Genomic DNA, 14,652 nt, shown 5'->3' with positions numbered 1-14,652 from the left:
CAACCCTCATCAGAGAAGTTTCTATTTGCAGTAAGTGGTGATTAATATAGAGACAACTGGTCAAGGTGCAAAGAATAAGAGACTGTGGAATGCTCTACTCTAAGTGGGACATCTATATTATACCTGTGGAATGCTCAACCCTAAGTAGAACATCTATATTATACTTGTGAAGTGCTCAGTCCTAAGTAGAACATCTATATTATACCTATGGAGTGCTCAACCCTAAGTGGGACATCTATATTATACCTGTGGGATGCTCAGCCCTAAGTGGGACATCTATATTATACTCCCTCCTTCAAAGGCTCCGGAATCATTGTGGAAGAGGGAGCAAAATACATGTAAGAGCTACCAGGTGTGGTGGTGCATGCCTTTAATCCCAGCGCTTGAGAGGCAGAGGCAGGTGGATCTCTGTGAGTTTGAGGCCAGCCTGGTCTACAAAGCCAGTTCCAGGACATCTAGTACTGTTATATAGAGAAATCCTGTCTTGAAAAACAAAACGAAAAAGAGTGTAAGAGCCCCAGACTGTGGATGACCACAGGAAACAGTGTCCTCCAGACAGAGCAGGGCATCAGCACATAGGAACTCACAGAGACTATGACAACATGCACAAGACCCCATACAAGCTCAAGAAAAAACAAATCCCAGCATGGAGAATTCCATAGCTGAGGAATTATTGGCAATGGATAGGTGCTTGGAGAGTGAGTCAGTTTTCTTTAACAGTGTTGCCTCTAGTCCAGTGGAAGGCCACACATCCAGGAATATATGAGCAGCACAAATTGGACTTGATTGTTGTGGACTGATCTTTTTGTACACTGTGAATACGTGTTGCTATTGTTGGTTTAATAAAGGGCTAGCTGGCCAATAGCTAGGCAAGAAGAGGTTAGGCAGGAGAGCCAGATTGAGAGAATGCTGGGATGATGGAGGGCTGAGTTACCAGCCAGATGCAGAGGAAGCAAGATGTGTAGAAAATGGGTAACAAGCTATGAGCCATGTGGCAACACATAGATTAATAAATATGGGTTAATTTAAGTTGTAAGAGCTAATTAGTAACAATCCTAAGCTATTGGTGAAGCACTTATACTTAATAATAAGTCTCTATGTGGTTATTTGGGAGCCCACTGGCAGGACAGAGAGAGTCTGCCTACACTTGTTGACTCACAGAAGAGATCTTTTGGAGCAAGCGTCTACCATCATCTACAGACAACTATCCTACATTTGAAAGACAGCTCTTGGTCTGCTATTGGGCCCTAGTGGAAACTGAACATTTGATAATGGGCTACTAAGTTACCATGCGACCTGAGCCACACCCATCATGAGCTGAGTATTATCTGACCCACCAAACCATAATGCAGTACATGCATAACAGCAATCCATTATCAAACAGAAGTGGTATATACATGATTGGGCTCAAGCACACAAGTTACATGAAGAAGTTGCCCAAATGCCTGTGGTTTCTACACCCATTACAATGCTATCTGCTGCTAAGGATGCATCTATAGCCTCATAGAATGTGCCTTATCACCAGTTGACTGAGGAAGGGAAGACTAGGGCCTGGCACTGATGGTTCTGCATGATATGCAGGCACCATGCAGAAGTGGACAGCTGCAGCATTACAACTTCTTTCTAAGACAACCTTGAAGGATGCCAGAGAAGAAAAATCTTCACAGTGGGCAGAACGCTGGGCAGTACACATGCTCACACATTTTACTTGAAAGGAGAAATGGCCAGATGTGCAATTGTTCACTGATTTATGGGTTGAAGCCAATGAAATGGCTGGATGGTCACGGACTTGGAAACAGCATGATTGGAAAATCAGGGAGAAAGACATTTGGGGAAGAAGTTCGTGGATAGATCTCTCAAAAGGGGCAAAGGCTGTGGACATATTTGTGTCCCATGTAAATGCTCATCAAAAGGTTGTGAGGAGCAGAGAATGCCTTGAGTCCGTGTGTAAAGAGTGGATGAAGTCCTGAGTGAGTGTGTACTGTTGACATGCCCATGTCAAAGTCCCAATGCCTCAGACCCAGGGATGGAAACCAGCCCCTCTCTAGGATTCTGCGGCAGATTGAGACTGCTGAGGTAGCCAGTCTGTGGACTGAACAACAACTACTGGATTCTTGATCTTTCTGTCAGGAGGCAGCCATTGTTGGACTAGTGGACCACAGCCTGTAAGCCACTCTAATACACCCTATGTCCACACTTCCTAACATGGCCATGCCAATTAAATCTCCTTGCTTTGCCATTTTTCACTACTTGTCTTTAATTAATGTGTTGGGACAGCAAATGGGCCTGGTCTAGTGTGCTGCTGTAGGTGACCCCTCTACAGTGTGGGTTACAACAAAGGCTGCCTATGCTGTCCTCCAGGGACTCAAAACTGCTTTTCTTGAAACCATACACTTGGGTCTGCTGAGTGATCTTTAACAACAGGGGCCCAAAAACTACACCTTAGACCATGCTAGCCTTACCATGCACTGAGCATGCATCACAAGAAGAGGCATGGAGCTTGATCACATGTGCATAGACTTTCAGTCATCTCTCATGCCTTAATCACTCCCCAGAGAGGTGAATTTGAGTGTTGGGCTCCACCTCTGAGCTCAGCCACCTCGTAGTGAACTTCCTCTTGTGAAACTCTTAGTGATTGGAGGACTGGGGAGTGGGTGGGACAAGCCTGGTTCTGTAACAGTGGGGGTTGTTGGTACTGACCACTGTGCTGTCTCACAGAGGGACCCCTTCCATAGATCAATTCTCAGATCAAATCTGACTTGAGAAGAGTATCACCACCTGGTTCCAGAGCCACTTGGTCATCAAAGCTCAGCCTCTTTTATTTCTTTTCATCCAGACTCCAGGAATGGAGCTGACATCCCAAACACGATATGGGGAAGATAAAATGTCATCCCCAAACCATGGCCTCCCACCTCCCGTGAGCTAATGTTGGGGGAGAGAGCTTTCTTGATAGGCTTGTCAGGGTGACCAAACCTTGAAGGACTTGATATCAAGGTATAAAGAAGTATTGCACGCATGACTTTCCTTCAGAAGGCTTTATTGATCTCTGTGTCCAGCAAAGAGCAGAATGTGGAGGGGTGAGGTGAGCCATCTGGGAGGTGAGCGCATGCACGGGGCAGCAGGTGGGCGAGAAGCCAGGACGAGGCTCCAAGAGCAATTCTCCAAGGGCAGGACAGCCAGCAAAAATGAGTCAGGGGCAGCAGTTCCCTTAGTGCCGGGGCATCTGTGAGGACAGGGAGAGGACGTGAGGCCCGAGGCTCTTGCTCTTGCCCTGTGCAGTCCACATTCTCCAATGCCCCAGGGCCTCGCCTCTCACCTTGGCTGGGCTTGGGGGGTATCTGCCCTTGTGGGTTTCTTCATTCAGTAGAGACCTCAGCAGGCAAGAGCGGCGGTGGGAGAAGGTCTCAAAGCTTTTCTTGCCATGGTAGGACCCCATGCCGCTGTACCCTAAATGAGAGGCCTGGTCAGGGCCAGGATTCCAACCCATCTTGTACTCACAACCCTCGTGAACTCCTTTTTCTGGGCCTCTCAGGACAGGGGTTGGGGGAGGCCATAGCCAAGCCATAGAGTGTCCCCTAGGCACCTAGGCCAGGCAGAAGAGTGCTCAGAAAGAGTCTTATCCCAGCCATGCCACTAAATGGCTGCATGACCCCAGGCTTGGGACCCTGTGAAAGGCCAGAGTAACCAGTGATCAGGACTAAGATCCCAGCACCAGACTTACCCACACCCCCAAAGGGCAAAGTGGGCACCGTGATGTGGACGATGACATCATTGGCTGACACTCCACCGCTTGATGTCTCTGCAATCATTTTCTTGATCACCTGTGTAGAAACCCAGGCAGCCACCTTGCACTCCTGCATTCTCCCCACCCTTTCTGATCGAGACTTGTGAGGGCAGAGCCCCAGTCACCAGCTCTGACATCCTCAGGCCCTGCAGCACCTCCAAACCTCTGCAAATACCACATGACCCTCAGCACTGTATGGGGAAACAGCAGGGATTCACAACCCTGTGGCAATGGCCACCTCCTCCACAGCTCCAGGAAGAGTGAACTGTCCTGATCTTAGAGATAAGGCCAAGGAGGCTTCAGACAGATTGAGAGACCTGCTCTAGGTCACAGTCTAATGAACAAGGAAACTGCAAACTTGAACCCAGGCCTGTGGATCCTTGGGTCCCCTTGGATGTGAGTGCTATGTCTGAGAGGCCAGGGAGCTGGGAAGGGGACGCCTAGGCCCACCTTGTTGTTGTTGGAGAACACGTAGAGCGCCAGGGGCTTCTCACGCTGGTTGATAAATTTAATGGCCTCCTCCAAGCTTCGAACACACACGATGGGCATCACTGGCCCGAAGATCTCCTCCTGCATCACCTGGGACTGGGGGTCCACGTCCACGAGAACGGTGGGAGCTGAGGCAGGAAGTGAGCTAGAGTCTGTTTGTGCTGATCCACTCCCCAGTCCCGACACACACACACACACACACACACACACACACACACACACACACACACACACACTGCCAGTGCCAACATCTAGTTCCTGCTTCCATTCTTTTGCAAAAGAAGCTGCCAGGCTTACGTGGGGGTGAAGACAAGACCTGAAGTGATCTTCTCATGCCCACCTCCCCTCAACCCCCGTCATGACAGACCATGGAGACATCTACAGATTAGCCTGCATGGAGGAGCAAGATCTAAACATTGAAGGGACAGCCATTACATCTGCTGGCCCATGTGTCCATACCAGAACTCTCTTGCCTCCTTGATAACTGGAGACCAAGGGGGCTCCAACTGATGTTGCCCTAGCCAGGACACGGGGAGCTCCTCCCAGCCTGGCCTGCCTTGAGCTCTTGGGGCCTCTGCTGTCTTCATTACTGCTCCCTTGCACAGATTGGAGATGGAAGTAAAGCCCTTGCCTTTGCCTTGTGGGAGAGGTTTCTGGGGCTCCAGAGAAGGCGGGTATTGAGCACGACTCTTCCGAGGGCCCCAAAGCTTTCTGCACGCCCACGTGGGAAAGCCTGCTGGCTGGGTATCCGTGCCCACTTTCTATGCACTTGCGGTAGACCCTGGCGGTCCAGACAAACAGGCAGCACTCTTAACGGCAGAGCACATACCTATGTATCGTGAAGCTGCATCCCAGGTACCTCCGTGGGCTACTTTCTGGCCCTCAATCAGGCCTATGACCCGCTGGAAGTGACGGTCATTGATGATTCTCCCATAGTCATGGGACTCCTTAACATTTTCCCCATAGAAATCCTGAGAAGATATGAGGTCTCAAGGAGGACTTGGCCCTGCCGTGGCCGTGACTTCCCAGCCTCTAGGAAGTGACTGCCTTTGGGTGGTGGGAATCTGAGTAGAGCTTTTCCCCCGAATTATGCTTTGTACCCTTCCCAGTTGTCTGCAGTGTGAGCACATTATTTCTTTCGTGAGTAGAAGAAAAGTCCTAGAAGTTGATTGAGGCAAAACATACCCCCTAGGCCTTACATCTCCCTATTCCCATCTCAGGTCATACTCACTTTCACTGACTTTTTTAGCTTCTCCACGATTTGGTTCTGAATGGAGGGGTCGCAGAGGATGTAGTCTGGGGCCACACAGGTCTGACCACTGTTCATGAATTTCCCCCAGGCAATACGTCTGTGAAAATACAGTCTGTTAATCATGGGAGTTCCCTTGAGAATATCCACATGCTCAGGGGCAAGGTACTGAAGGCGGAGTGATGGAGGACAGCCCATGGGCTGGACACTGCCACGGTGGGTTCTCCTAAGCAACAGTTTACTTGCAGACACATTGATCAGCCCACCCACCACACACACACACCACAGTGGTTCCTGCAGCCAGAGGGTGTCAGTGAGGAAATTCTGAGGATATCTGGGGTGGGTGCTCTGTGACTTTGATCACATTCTCAGAGCCTTGCATAGCCAGGCGACACCTCTACATACATCCTTCCTTATATATGGGGTACAGAAATGGCCAGTATGGATGTGAGTCCCATGCTGGGCTGTGAGCAAGTGACCCTGCTTTCCTGGTTGTGCTCTCCAGATCTCAGATGGGATCTCCTGCAGAGGGGCAATGGGGCTTGGTAAAGATCTCCAGACCCTGAGTACCCCACGCTTGCTTTCCTTGAAGCATCTACTTGGAGCATCACCCCTAGTGATGCCCACAGAATCAGTGCCCTCTCGGGAGGCCCCCTCTAGGAAGACTTCTATGAATGGTGTCCCCCCTTCAACTTCTCCCATCCAAAACTACAGGCTCCCTAGGGGCGGGGACCATCCTTCTTACTCGGTGCAGTCATCAAGGTTGGAACCATCATGTGTTGAAAGGTAGATAGGAGCCCAAGCCCAAGCCTCCTCACCGGCAGGCCACATCTAGGTCACAGTCCTTGTCCACGTAGCAAGGACTCTTTCCTCCAAGCTCCAGGGTGACAGGGGTTAGGTGCTTGGCGGCGGCCGCCATAACAATCTTGCCCACAGCTGTACTCCCGGTGTACATGATGTGGTCAAACCTCTGGGTAAGCACCTCCGTGGTCTCAGGAACACCCCCGTTGATCACTGGGTACAGGTCCTTCCAGCAAAGAGACAGAGGAGGGTCAGCAAAACCAAGCCTTTCCTCGCTCCACACGTAGCGTGGCCACTAGGGGATGGACAGCTCCTCAGCCCCTCAGCTCTGGACTTACCTGGGTACCGTAGCAGGTTAAGTCATTCTCCTAGCTCAAGGGCTCCCTTTACCCTGTCGTTAGGAGCTGGTCTCCACCCACCTGCTATAATAACCCACGGTCTCCCAAACCTTAAAGACCTGACCCTCCATCATACTCTAGAGGGGCCTCACCTTATCTAGGTACTGAGGGACCATTGTGGCTAGTGTGTCTGCCATGTTCTCACTCACTTCTGAGGGCTTGAGGACCACTGCATTTCCTGCAAAATACAAAGTCAGGGTCACTCTCAGGAGACCTCCTCAAAGGCTCGTCGCACCCAATGACCAGGCCTAGAGACTCCGTTACGTCATCTGTACCTTTGGGAGGCGGGGGGCGGGGCTAGGCACGAGTGCGTGCGGTGAGTGCACACAGGCATATGCTGAGAAACACGGGTACACACATAGGAACACAGTGCAGGACCACAGACAGGTACACACATGAGCATCTGCTCTAGGTACACACACTGGCTCACACTTTCCGAGTGGCACCCCCTGCCCCCCCCAGCAGTGCTGGGAGACTGGGGGAGAAGAAAGGACACACGCAGAGATACCCAGGCTGGAGGAGAGAACATCTCTGGCCTCTCCTGTCACATATTAGCGGAGAGTCCTTACCCTCACCCCCCACCCCCACCTCCACCCTACAGGTATATGGAGAGGCCACCCTGGCGGCCTAGCTACATGGTTTGGTCACCACAACCTCCTGTGACAGTCCCTCCAGACTGGAGCCCTCATACCTGCGGCAATGGCACCCACCATGGGCTGGATGGTGAGGTTGAAAGGGTAGTTCCAAGCACCTATGACAAGGACCACGCCCAGGGGCTCCGAGTGGATGTAGGATTCATCCTGCTGGGTCTGGTGAGTCTTTTCCACGGGCTCATCCGCAGCCCACTCTGGGAGTTTCTTGATTGTGGTGTCAATCTCCTCCAGCACATGCGCTATCTCCTCATTGTAGGCCGTCCATTCATTCTAGGGAGAGGCTCCGATGTGAACTTGAGGCCCAGAGCCAAGGCTCTGCTGCCTTGATGAGTTGGCTGTTCAACATGGGGTCCATAACAGGGGCGTGGGATACAGAGTAGGCACAGAGCTGAAGAATGGCCACTAGGGTAGTAAGAAAGGCCCCTCCTTCCCAAGGTTGAGAGGATGGGGTCCATGTGAGGTGGCTGGGGGTGCCCCAGGACCCAGAACTGGTAAAAGAATGAATAAAGCCAAGGCTGGCCAGAGGAATGGGTTTGAGGGTCATTGGTGAGGGCAGGCAAAATGCCAGAGCTACGGCAGAGAGAGGCAGAAACTGAGACTGTTGGGGACGCCAGAGCCTCCTGGAATGGTCCGGGGACAAGAAAGAGGGAGCACAGGTGGTGAATATGTATCTCTTTCCTGAATTTTGGGAAGTCAAACGAATGAGTTTTCTCCATCTTGCTTTAAGGTGGGAAGCCTTAGGTGAGCTAGCCCTGACCGGGCAGGGGGTGGGCACCACACGGAAGGTGGAAGCAGTCTCAAGTGAGTCCTGTCCTCAGAGTGAAAGGCTTGTGGATTTGGAGGTTCCTGATTTTGCTTAGAGCAACCGCAGGGAACAAAAGGAAGGAAGAAACCACGTGGAGCCAGATCCCTCTGGAAAGCGGCCTTGCTGGTCCTGGATGTGCCCAACCAGATAGACCAGGGAGGGGCCGGCAGAGGGATAAGGCAGGTGTGCGGGGTGTGTGTGTGTGTGTGTGTGTGTGTGTGTGTGTGTGTGTGTGTGTGTGTGTGTGTAGTGGTGGTGGTGGTGTGTGTGGGGGGGTACTTGAAATGTAGTCGATGAAGAAGCAAGACCATAGAGGGAAAGCGACAGGTGGCGGGAAGAAGACCCTGTCCGGAGGTGGTGGAAGGAGAGGGCGACCCTGCCAGCTTTGCCAATCCTTTCCGAGACTCACTTTCCCCTCTGTAACATCGCCGCTGCAGGCGCAGGGAAGTGCAGTGTTTGCAGAGCAGTGCAGTCCTCGGTGAAGTGCTGGGCGGCGGGCAACGGATGTCCTACACTCAAGGCGCGACTGTCCCTGTGCCTGTTGTATCTGCTAGTCCCTTTTTGTAGCCGGCCCCCCAAGCCCACCCCGGGACCCGCACCTTGTGCAGATCGGAGGCCAGCGCCGCGGTGATCTCTGGTAGGTGCTCGGTGATCATGCGCCGCAGCGCCTCCAGTTGCTGGATTCGGAACTGCAGCGGGCGAGTCCGGCCTGAGTTAAAGGCCTCACGTGCCCGGTTCACGACGTCACTGATCTTGCTCATTGTACCTGAAGGTAGGGAGCATTTTGTTGCAGAGGAAGGAGGCTGGTCACATCCTCGGCTCCAGGCTGTGCTTTGGCACCAGCACGCTGGCATTGGCTCACCCCTCAGTGGTCCACCACTATGTTAATTTTATTTGGATAAAGACCTCTCTTAGAGACTGGAAAATGCATTCCCGCTGGAAAGTCTCTCTTTTTTCTGGCTCAGATGGCTGGGCCTTCTGATGTCTTTAGACATCCCAGGTTGGATGACACTAATCCACAGAGAGCCACACCCATCCTAAACAGAATTTGCCATAAGGTGGAAGGGGGAGCCCCTTCTTGGCAATTCTCCGGTCTGACCCACTTGCAAAACGGGACAGCTTCCTTCCCTGTAAACACTCCAGGAGCCTTGCAACGACCTTTTTGGATTAGGCTGGATGCATACAGACCATGATTCCACTCCCAAGCCAATTAAAGGAAAACTAGCACCAAAATTCCCACACACCCTTGCTGGCTACACCAGTGTGCTCGAATGTGCTGGTTGTCTGGCTAAGCTGAGCGAGGCTTAAACCAATGTGTCCACACCAGTGTGACACAGGCCAGTGCCAACAAAGGTCTTTCAGGCTCTCAAGTTCTTGTGCAAAATTGCAGAAGTGATTTCTGCTTCCAGTACAATAAAGAAGCTGGCAAACTGGGGTGACTCTTGGAGGGGAGCGGGGAGGGGCATACAACATGGACTTGACCATATCCAGCAGAAGCCTCTTGAAAGTATTTGTAGGGGTTGGGAAATGGCCCAGTGGTTAAGAGCATGCACTTCTCATCCAAAGACTCACATTGCCTTCCCAGCCCCTCACCTGTTAATTCCAGCTCCAGGGGGGTCCCATGCCTTTGTAGGTACTTGCACTCACATGTGTGTGTGCGTGTGCGCACACGCACGCGCGCACACACACACACACCACCACACACACATGCACACACACACCATACCACACACATACATACACGCAGAGATACACATAATTAAAAATAATGAAAATAAACCTTTACATTGAAAAATATATAAATATTTTTTTTTTAAAGTAAGTATTTGCAGCCCTGGAGGTCTGAGTAGGAGTTTCTAGTAACTGCAGCTCCTTAGGGAGCAACAAGAAAGTGCTTGCTTTTAGCATGTACCAGACATCCTGGGGACAGCCTAGCACCGCAGCCCGAGGCGGTTTAAATGAACCCAGTGGCATGGTGTAGTGGATTATTCAGAAATAAGATAGAAACTATCAAGCACATCCACAAAGGCCCTGCCTGCCACACATGTGTCCTGGGGGAGAAAGAAACATGTCACCCAAACAACAGGTGTAGTGTGCATGCATGAGTTAAAGAAATGTGAGGGAACCCCAGTGTGTGTGGGGGGAGCCACTGAGGGAGTAAAATAATCGGTGAGCTCTCTCTCTATCCCCCTCCCTCTTCCCCTCCCCTTCCCCCCTCTTTCTCCCTCTCTCTCTCCCTCCCCCCCTGTCCCTCTCTCTCCTTCCTCTCTCCCCCCCCCCCCCCCGTCCTCTCTCTCCTTCCTCTCTCTCCTTCCCTCTCTCTCCCTCCCCCCTCTCCTTCCCTGTCTCTCCCTCTCCCAGGGTCTGTATCCCTACCACTGAACCACACCCCAGCCACGCACTGTTGCTTTTCATTTTTCATTTTTCACAGCGTGTGACATTTTGCAATGACCTCGTTTTCCCGAATGGTTGTCGCATCTTTGAGTGGAGAATACACGGTCGTGGTGCGACACTGAACAAAGAGGGAACAGATAAAAACACTTCCCCTGCTCTTCCCAAGAAACTGTCATTTCTGCCGCACAGAGACCCACTGGTGCCAATCCCTCATAGTCCTTCCAGAGATATTAGGCCCAGCACTGTATAACATTTAACACTGGAGTGTGGAAGAAGTTATTCCATTGTACAGAAATACAGCAAGTTCCCCCGCCCAAGCCCATCCCCCATATAATATTACATAACATTAATATTTGATGATGTTAGACATGGGTGCATGAACATGCCTGATTTTGTATTCAGAGTCCTTCCCCCACCTCCCTCACCCATAGGCGTCAAACCTTAGACTTCCCACCCTGGGGAGAGGCACCCTGTTGGCATCCAGGCTTCAATCTGGACATGCCATGCCCCATTCCTTATGATCCACCAGGGCAATTCCTTCAGTGGAATTCTTGGTCTGGCCAGCCTGTGGGCTAGGTCCTTCCTGCTGGCCACAGCTTCATCCATGCAACCCTGCAGCAAGGTTACACTTCCCTTCCCACCCTTGTGGTCTAACCAGAGTCACACAGCCTCAGTCACAAATCACCAAGGTAGGGGACCCACGAGGGGAAGAGCCTCATGTGAGTGGGGCTGGTCTGAGCTCACCCCTCAATGTCATCTCCCAAAATGAATGGTCTTGAAGAAGCTGGGTCCCTGGGCCTCCTCTGTGAGCCAGTGAACCACAGTGCTGTTCACAGAGTTACTGAAGGATGGGTGGAAACACATTGGATGCTGCACCTGGCACCTGAATGGGACACAAACTTGGTTTCCTCTCTCAGAACCAGCCCACCTTGCAGGTTATACCTGCCTTCTAGACATATTCCGTTCCCCTCTCAGTTCTCATAAAACCTCCATAGCAGAGCTGGTAAGATGCCTCGGTGGGTAAAGTAGTTGCTTTGAAAGCATGAGAACCTGAGTTTGGATGCCAAGAACCCATAAAAAGCCAGATGTAGTAGCACATTTCTGAAACCTCACAACCCCTGCTGAAGGATGGGGAACAGAGACAGGAAAACCCCTAGAACCCCACAGGCGGCTATCGTGGTGGATCTGGATAGTAGTCAACAAAAGAGAGTAGACCCTGCCTTGACCAAGGTAGAAGGTGGGGAGTGACAACCAGAGCTGTCTGACACACACACACACACACACACACACACACACACACACACACACACACACACACACACGAGACAGAGAGAGAGACAGAGAGACAGAGAGAAAGGTAGAGAGACAGAGACAGATTGATTTTTTAAACACAATTTTTAATTGATTTTAGTGCTCAGAAAGAAAGGTCAGTTATGTGTCTGTTCCACAGATGAGGAGGGTAAGGCTGAAAACCATTCAACATGCCACCTCTGCCCACACAGGTGACAGGCACTGAAGCCAGGCTTTGAACTCACAAGCGTCTCTCTCCAAGGTACGAGTACTCAGCTACACAGCCCCGATGCCTTTTCTAGGAAGTAGAGAAGCTTGACTGTGCACACCAAGATCTCTCCCCAAGAAGCCACCTTTTTTGTGTGTTTTGTGGGTCTCTGGGACTTTCTTGGTCCAGTGTCGCAGATGACAGAGTTCCAGAGATCTGGTGCTGGGCTTTCAATGCACCCAATCAGGAAATGCTGGCCTGGCAGGGTCTGGACCAAATTGTCCTCAGAATGGATGAAAGCCTCGGATTCTCAAGACCCTTTCAAGCAGGCTGTACTTACATGCTCGCACCTAAAGATGAAGTAAAGACAATGGGTAAAGATTACCTTCTGCACAGCCTCCTCCAGCAGCTGGACTCCTGGAATGAGCAAGATCCAAGAGAGGACACATTTAAAGACCCTCCTTCCCGCCCACTTGGTCTCTCGAGTCCTTGCCCAGGAAGTTTGCGTGATGAGCTAAAACAATATTCAAATGTGGGTGCAGCTTAATCCGGACCTCTCCTCCATAGAGGTTTGGAAGATTAAGTCGCGGGCTGTCTGTTTTGTTCTGTTCTGAACTGCAAGATGGGCCTGTGAAAGTTTGTGTGGGCTCTTAGCCAGCCCTTGAAAGAAGCCTGTGTTTGCCCTGGGCGTGGGGGCCACTGAGTGATTCAGCATGGCATACACTTTTGCCAGATGCTGCTCCATGAGTCCTCTGTTATGTAAGGTCTACAGCGGGCAAGCTACAGTCACACGGTGTGCACACAGCACCCAGAAAACGCACGTCCAAAATTCACATGCCACTCTGTCGTTGCCATATGCAAGGGACTAGGGTCCCACTGAGGCACAGACTCACAGCATGCTGGTTGGAGATTTCCACAGCGGTCCCCACTAGTAGGTGGATCTGTTCTCTCAAAGATTAGTGGAGAATGTGGCCAGGGCCCACCAGAACTACCAGGAATTTCCCCTCTGTGATCACTCGGGGAGGACAGAAGCTGGACGTCCCTTCCTCTGTGTTTTAAGCAGTGTTCTCTGTGCCATGCTGTGGGGTGTAGGTTTACAGGGGCCACACCCATGCCTGCACTGTCACCAGGCCTTCTCGGTGCCCCTTGGTACCCAGCTCCCTTGTCCCCCTACCCACCTGCTCTCCCCCGGATCTGCACACTCCATGGCTCTGCTCCAACATCATATCAGGTGGCACCACTGTGACCTCTTCAAGCTTTTCCTCCAGGCATGCTCTGTCTACAGTTATGGGTAATAAGATTATGATGGAGTTGAAAATTCATTCCTATTGTCTGGTGGCTTTGTGCCATAGCAGCAGCTGTAGCAAATCATAACACATACATTACAGTCCCGAATACCTGATTGCTAACCAGCGACCGTTAATGGGTTTTGTATTTTCCATACACTTTATCGTTATTTCCAAGTGCCTTCCCCTAACCATAACAAGAAAAGGAAAGGGAGAAGTAAAATGTGGGCCATGTGAGGCCAGCAGTTGCCCCGAGCATATTACAGTTCCAACATCATTTCCTCTTTTTGACCTAATTTTGTGCTGTTTTGTTCAGGAAGGCCCTGGGAGCAGTGGCTAAGTCGTGTAGTAGGTCTACACCAGCTTTGCCTGTTTAAGTGTGTTTTATGACGTCCACACAGAGGCAAAATTGCCTGCTGAAAACATGCTCTTGTCGTTAATTGACACACAGCAGTGCCAGTGCTGACTGCCGCCTGTCTCCCTCTCTGGGCCTCCCTCACCAAACAGAACTGGATCCACTTACCGCTGGAAATCCACAAGCGGATGCTTAGTAAACATCTGTTGAACGGTGAAACACAGAAAATATTTCAAAATAATATGAAACAGTGATGGGAGTGTGCCTAGGATGCTGAGATGAGGGACACCCCGGGGTGGGGAGGGGTTTTCATACAGGAACAGCAGGCCAAGGCAAGGTGCAGGAGGCAGAATAGTGTGTCTTCTGAAGACTGTCATTGATAGAGTGTGATGTGTCTGTGGCCTTGAGGAGGTGAGGAGAGGGACCACGCTCCAAGGCCCAGAGTCCTGTGGACTGGATTAGGCCACGGGATAGGGGACAGCAAGTGGCTTCTCAGGCAGACACATCTGGTCATTGCTTTTGCTTCTGTTGTGAGCAATGGCAGTGGGACCTTGCATGGTCTGGCATAGGCTGGGTCATCTCGGAGCCATTTAAGTTGATGAAGAACAAAGTCTCCAGGGTTGTTTCATCTTTTTGGTTAAAAATTTTGTCTCGGGGCTGGAGTGTGGCTCAGCAGTAGAGCACCTGCCAAATATCTAGCATTATAGAGAAGAATGCTTCCGTCCTGGGATAACTTGGGGTGTAACTCCTGCTTAGTTCTGGGGTAACTTGGGGTATAACTCCTGCTCTTCAGTGTTAATGTTGACCAGCCCTGATAATCCATTCTTGACACCTGGTTCCAGCTTGGGCTAGCCTGTTCTGGCTCCTGGGCCACCACCATCCTGCTCTTCCTGCTCGCTCTCACTTCCCATGACACCCCATCCAACCATGCTAGATGGAT

The 14,652-nt window shown here is 51.2% G+C and overlaps 1 protein-coding gene across 2 annotated transcripts; it reads right to left on the bottom strand.

Moving 5' to 3' along the window:
• Positions 1-3,020: 3,020 nt before the first annotated feature.
• Positions 3,021-12,676, bottom strand: Aldh3a1 (aldehyde dehydrogenase 3 family member A1). 2 transcript variants are annotated; one of them, XM_037201027.1, is made up of 12 exons: positions 12,457-12,534; positions 11,318-11,456; positions 8,779-8,945; positions 7,413-7,644; positions 6,814-6,899; positions 6,341-6,549; positions 5,505-5,622; positions 5,103-5,244; positions 4,235-4,401; positions 3,722-3,821; positions 3,317-3,447; positions 3,021-3,223 (listed from the first exon to the last, which is right to left on the bottom strand). In XM_037201027.1, the coding sequence occupies exons 2-12, from the start codon at positions 11,328-11,330 to the stop codon at positions 3,209-3,211; spliced, it is 1,380 nt and encodes a 459-aa protein (XP_037056922.1). In that variant the 5' UTR covers positions 11,331-11,456; positions 12,457-12,534; the 3' UTR covers positions 3,021-3,208. The 2 variants fall into 2 exon arrangements, with proteins under 2 accessions (XP_037056922.1, XP_028713326.1); XM_028857493.2 differs by lacking the exon at positions 11,318-11,456 and having other exon boundaries at positions 12,457-12,676.
• Between the last annotated feature and the right edge of the window lie 1,976 nt (positions 12,677-14,652).

The sequence above is a fragment of the Peromyscus leucopus genome, chromosome 8b (assembly GCF_004664715.2).
Source record: "Peromyscus leucopus breed LL Stock chromosome 8b, UCI_PerLeu_2.1, whole genome shotgun sequence".
Lineage (NCBI taxonomy): Eukaryota > Metazoa > Chordata > Mammalia > Rodentia > Cricetidae > Peromyscus > Peromyscus leucopus.
This window is presented reverse-complemented; position numbering and strand designations above follow the sequence as displayed.

Excerpts from the sequence above, each read along its gene's own strand:
- Aldh3a1 (XM_028857493.2), bottom strand. The coding sequence starts at position 12,520 with ATGTGTCCTCTCTTGGATCTTGCTCATTCCAGGAGTCCAGCTGCTGGA. Across the intron at positions 8,946-12,456 it reads TGGAGGAGGCTGTGCAGAAG|GTACAATGAGCAAGATCAGT; the intron begins GTAATCTTTACC and ends CCCTACCTTCAG. Across the intron at positions 3,448-3,721 it reads TTTGCCCTTTGGGGGTGTGG|GGTACAGCGGCATGGGGTCC; the intron begins GTAAGTCTGGTG and ends CCTCTCATTTAG.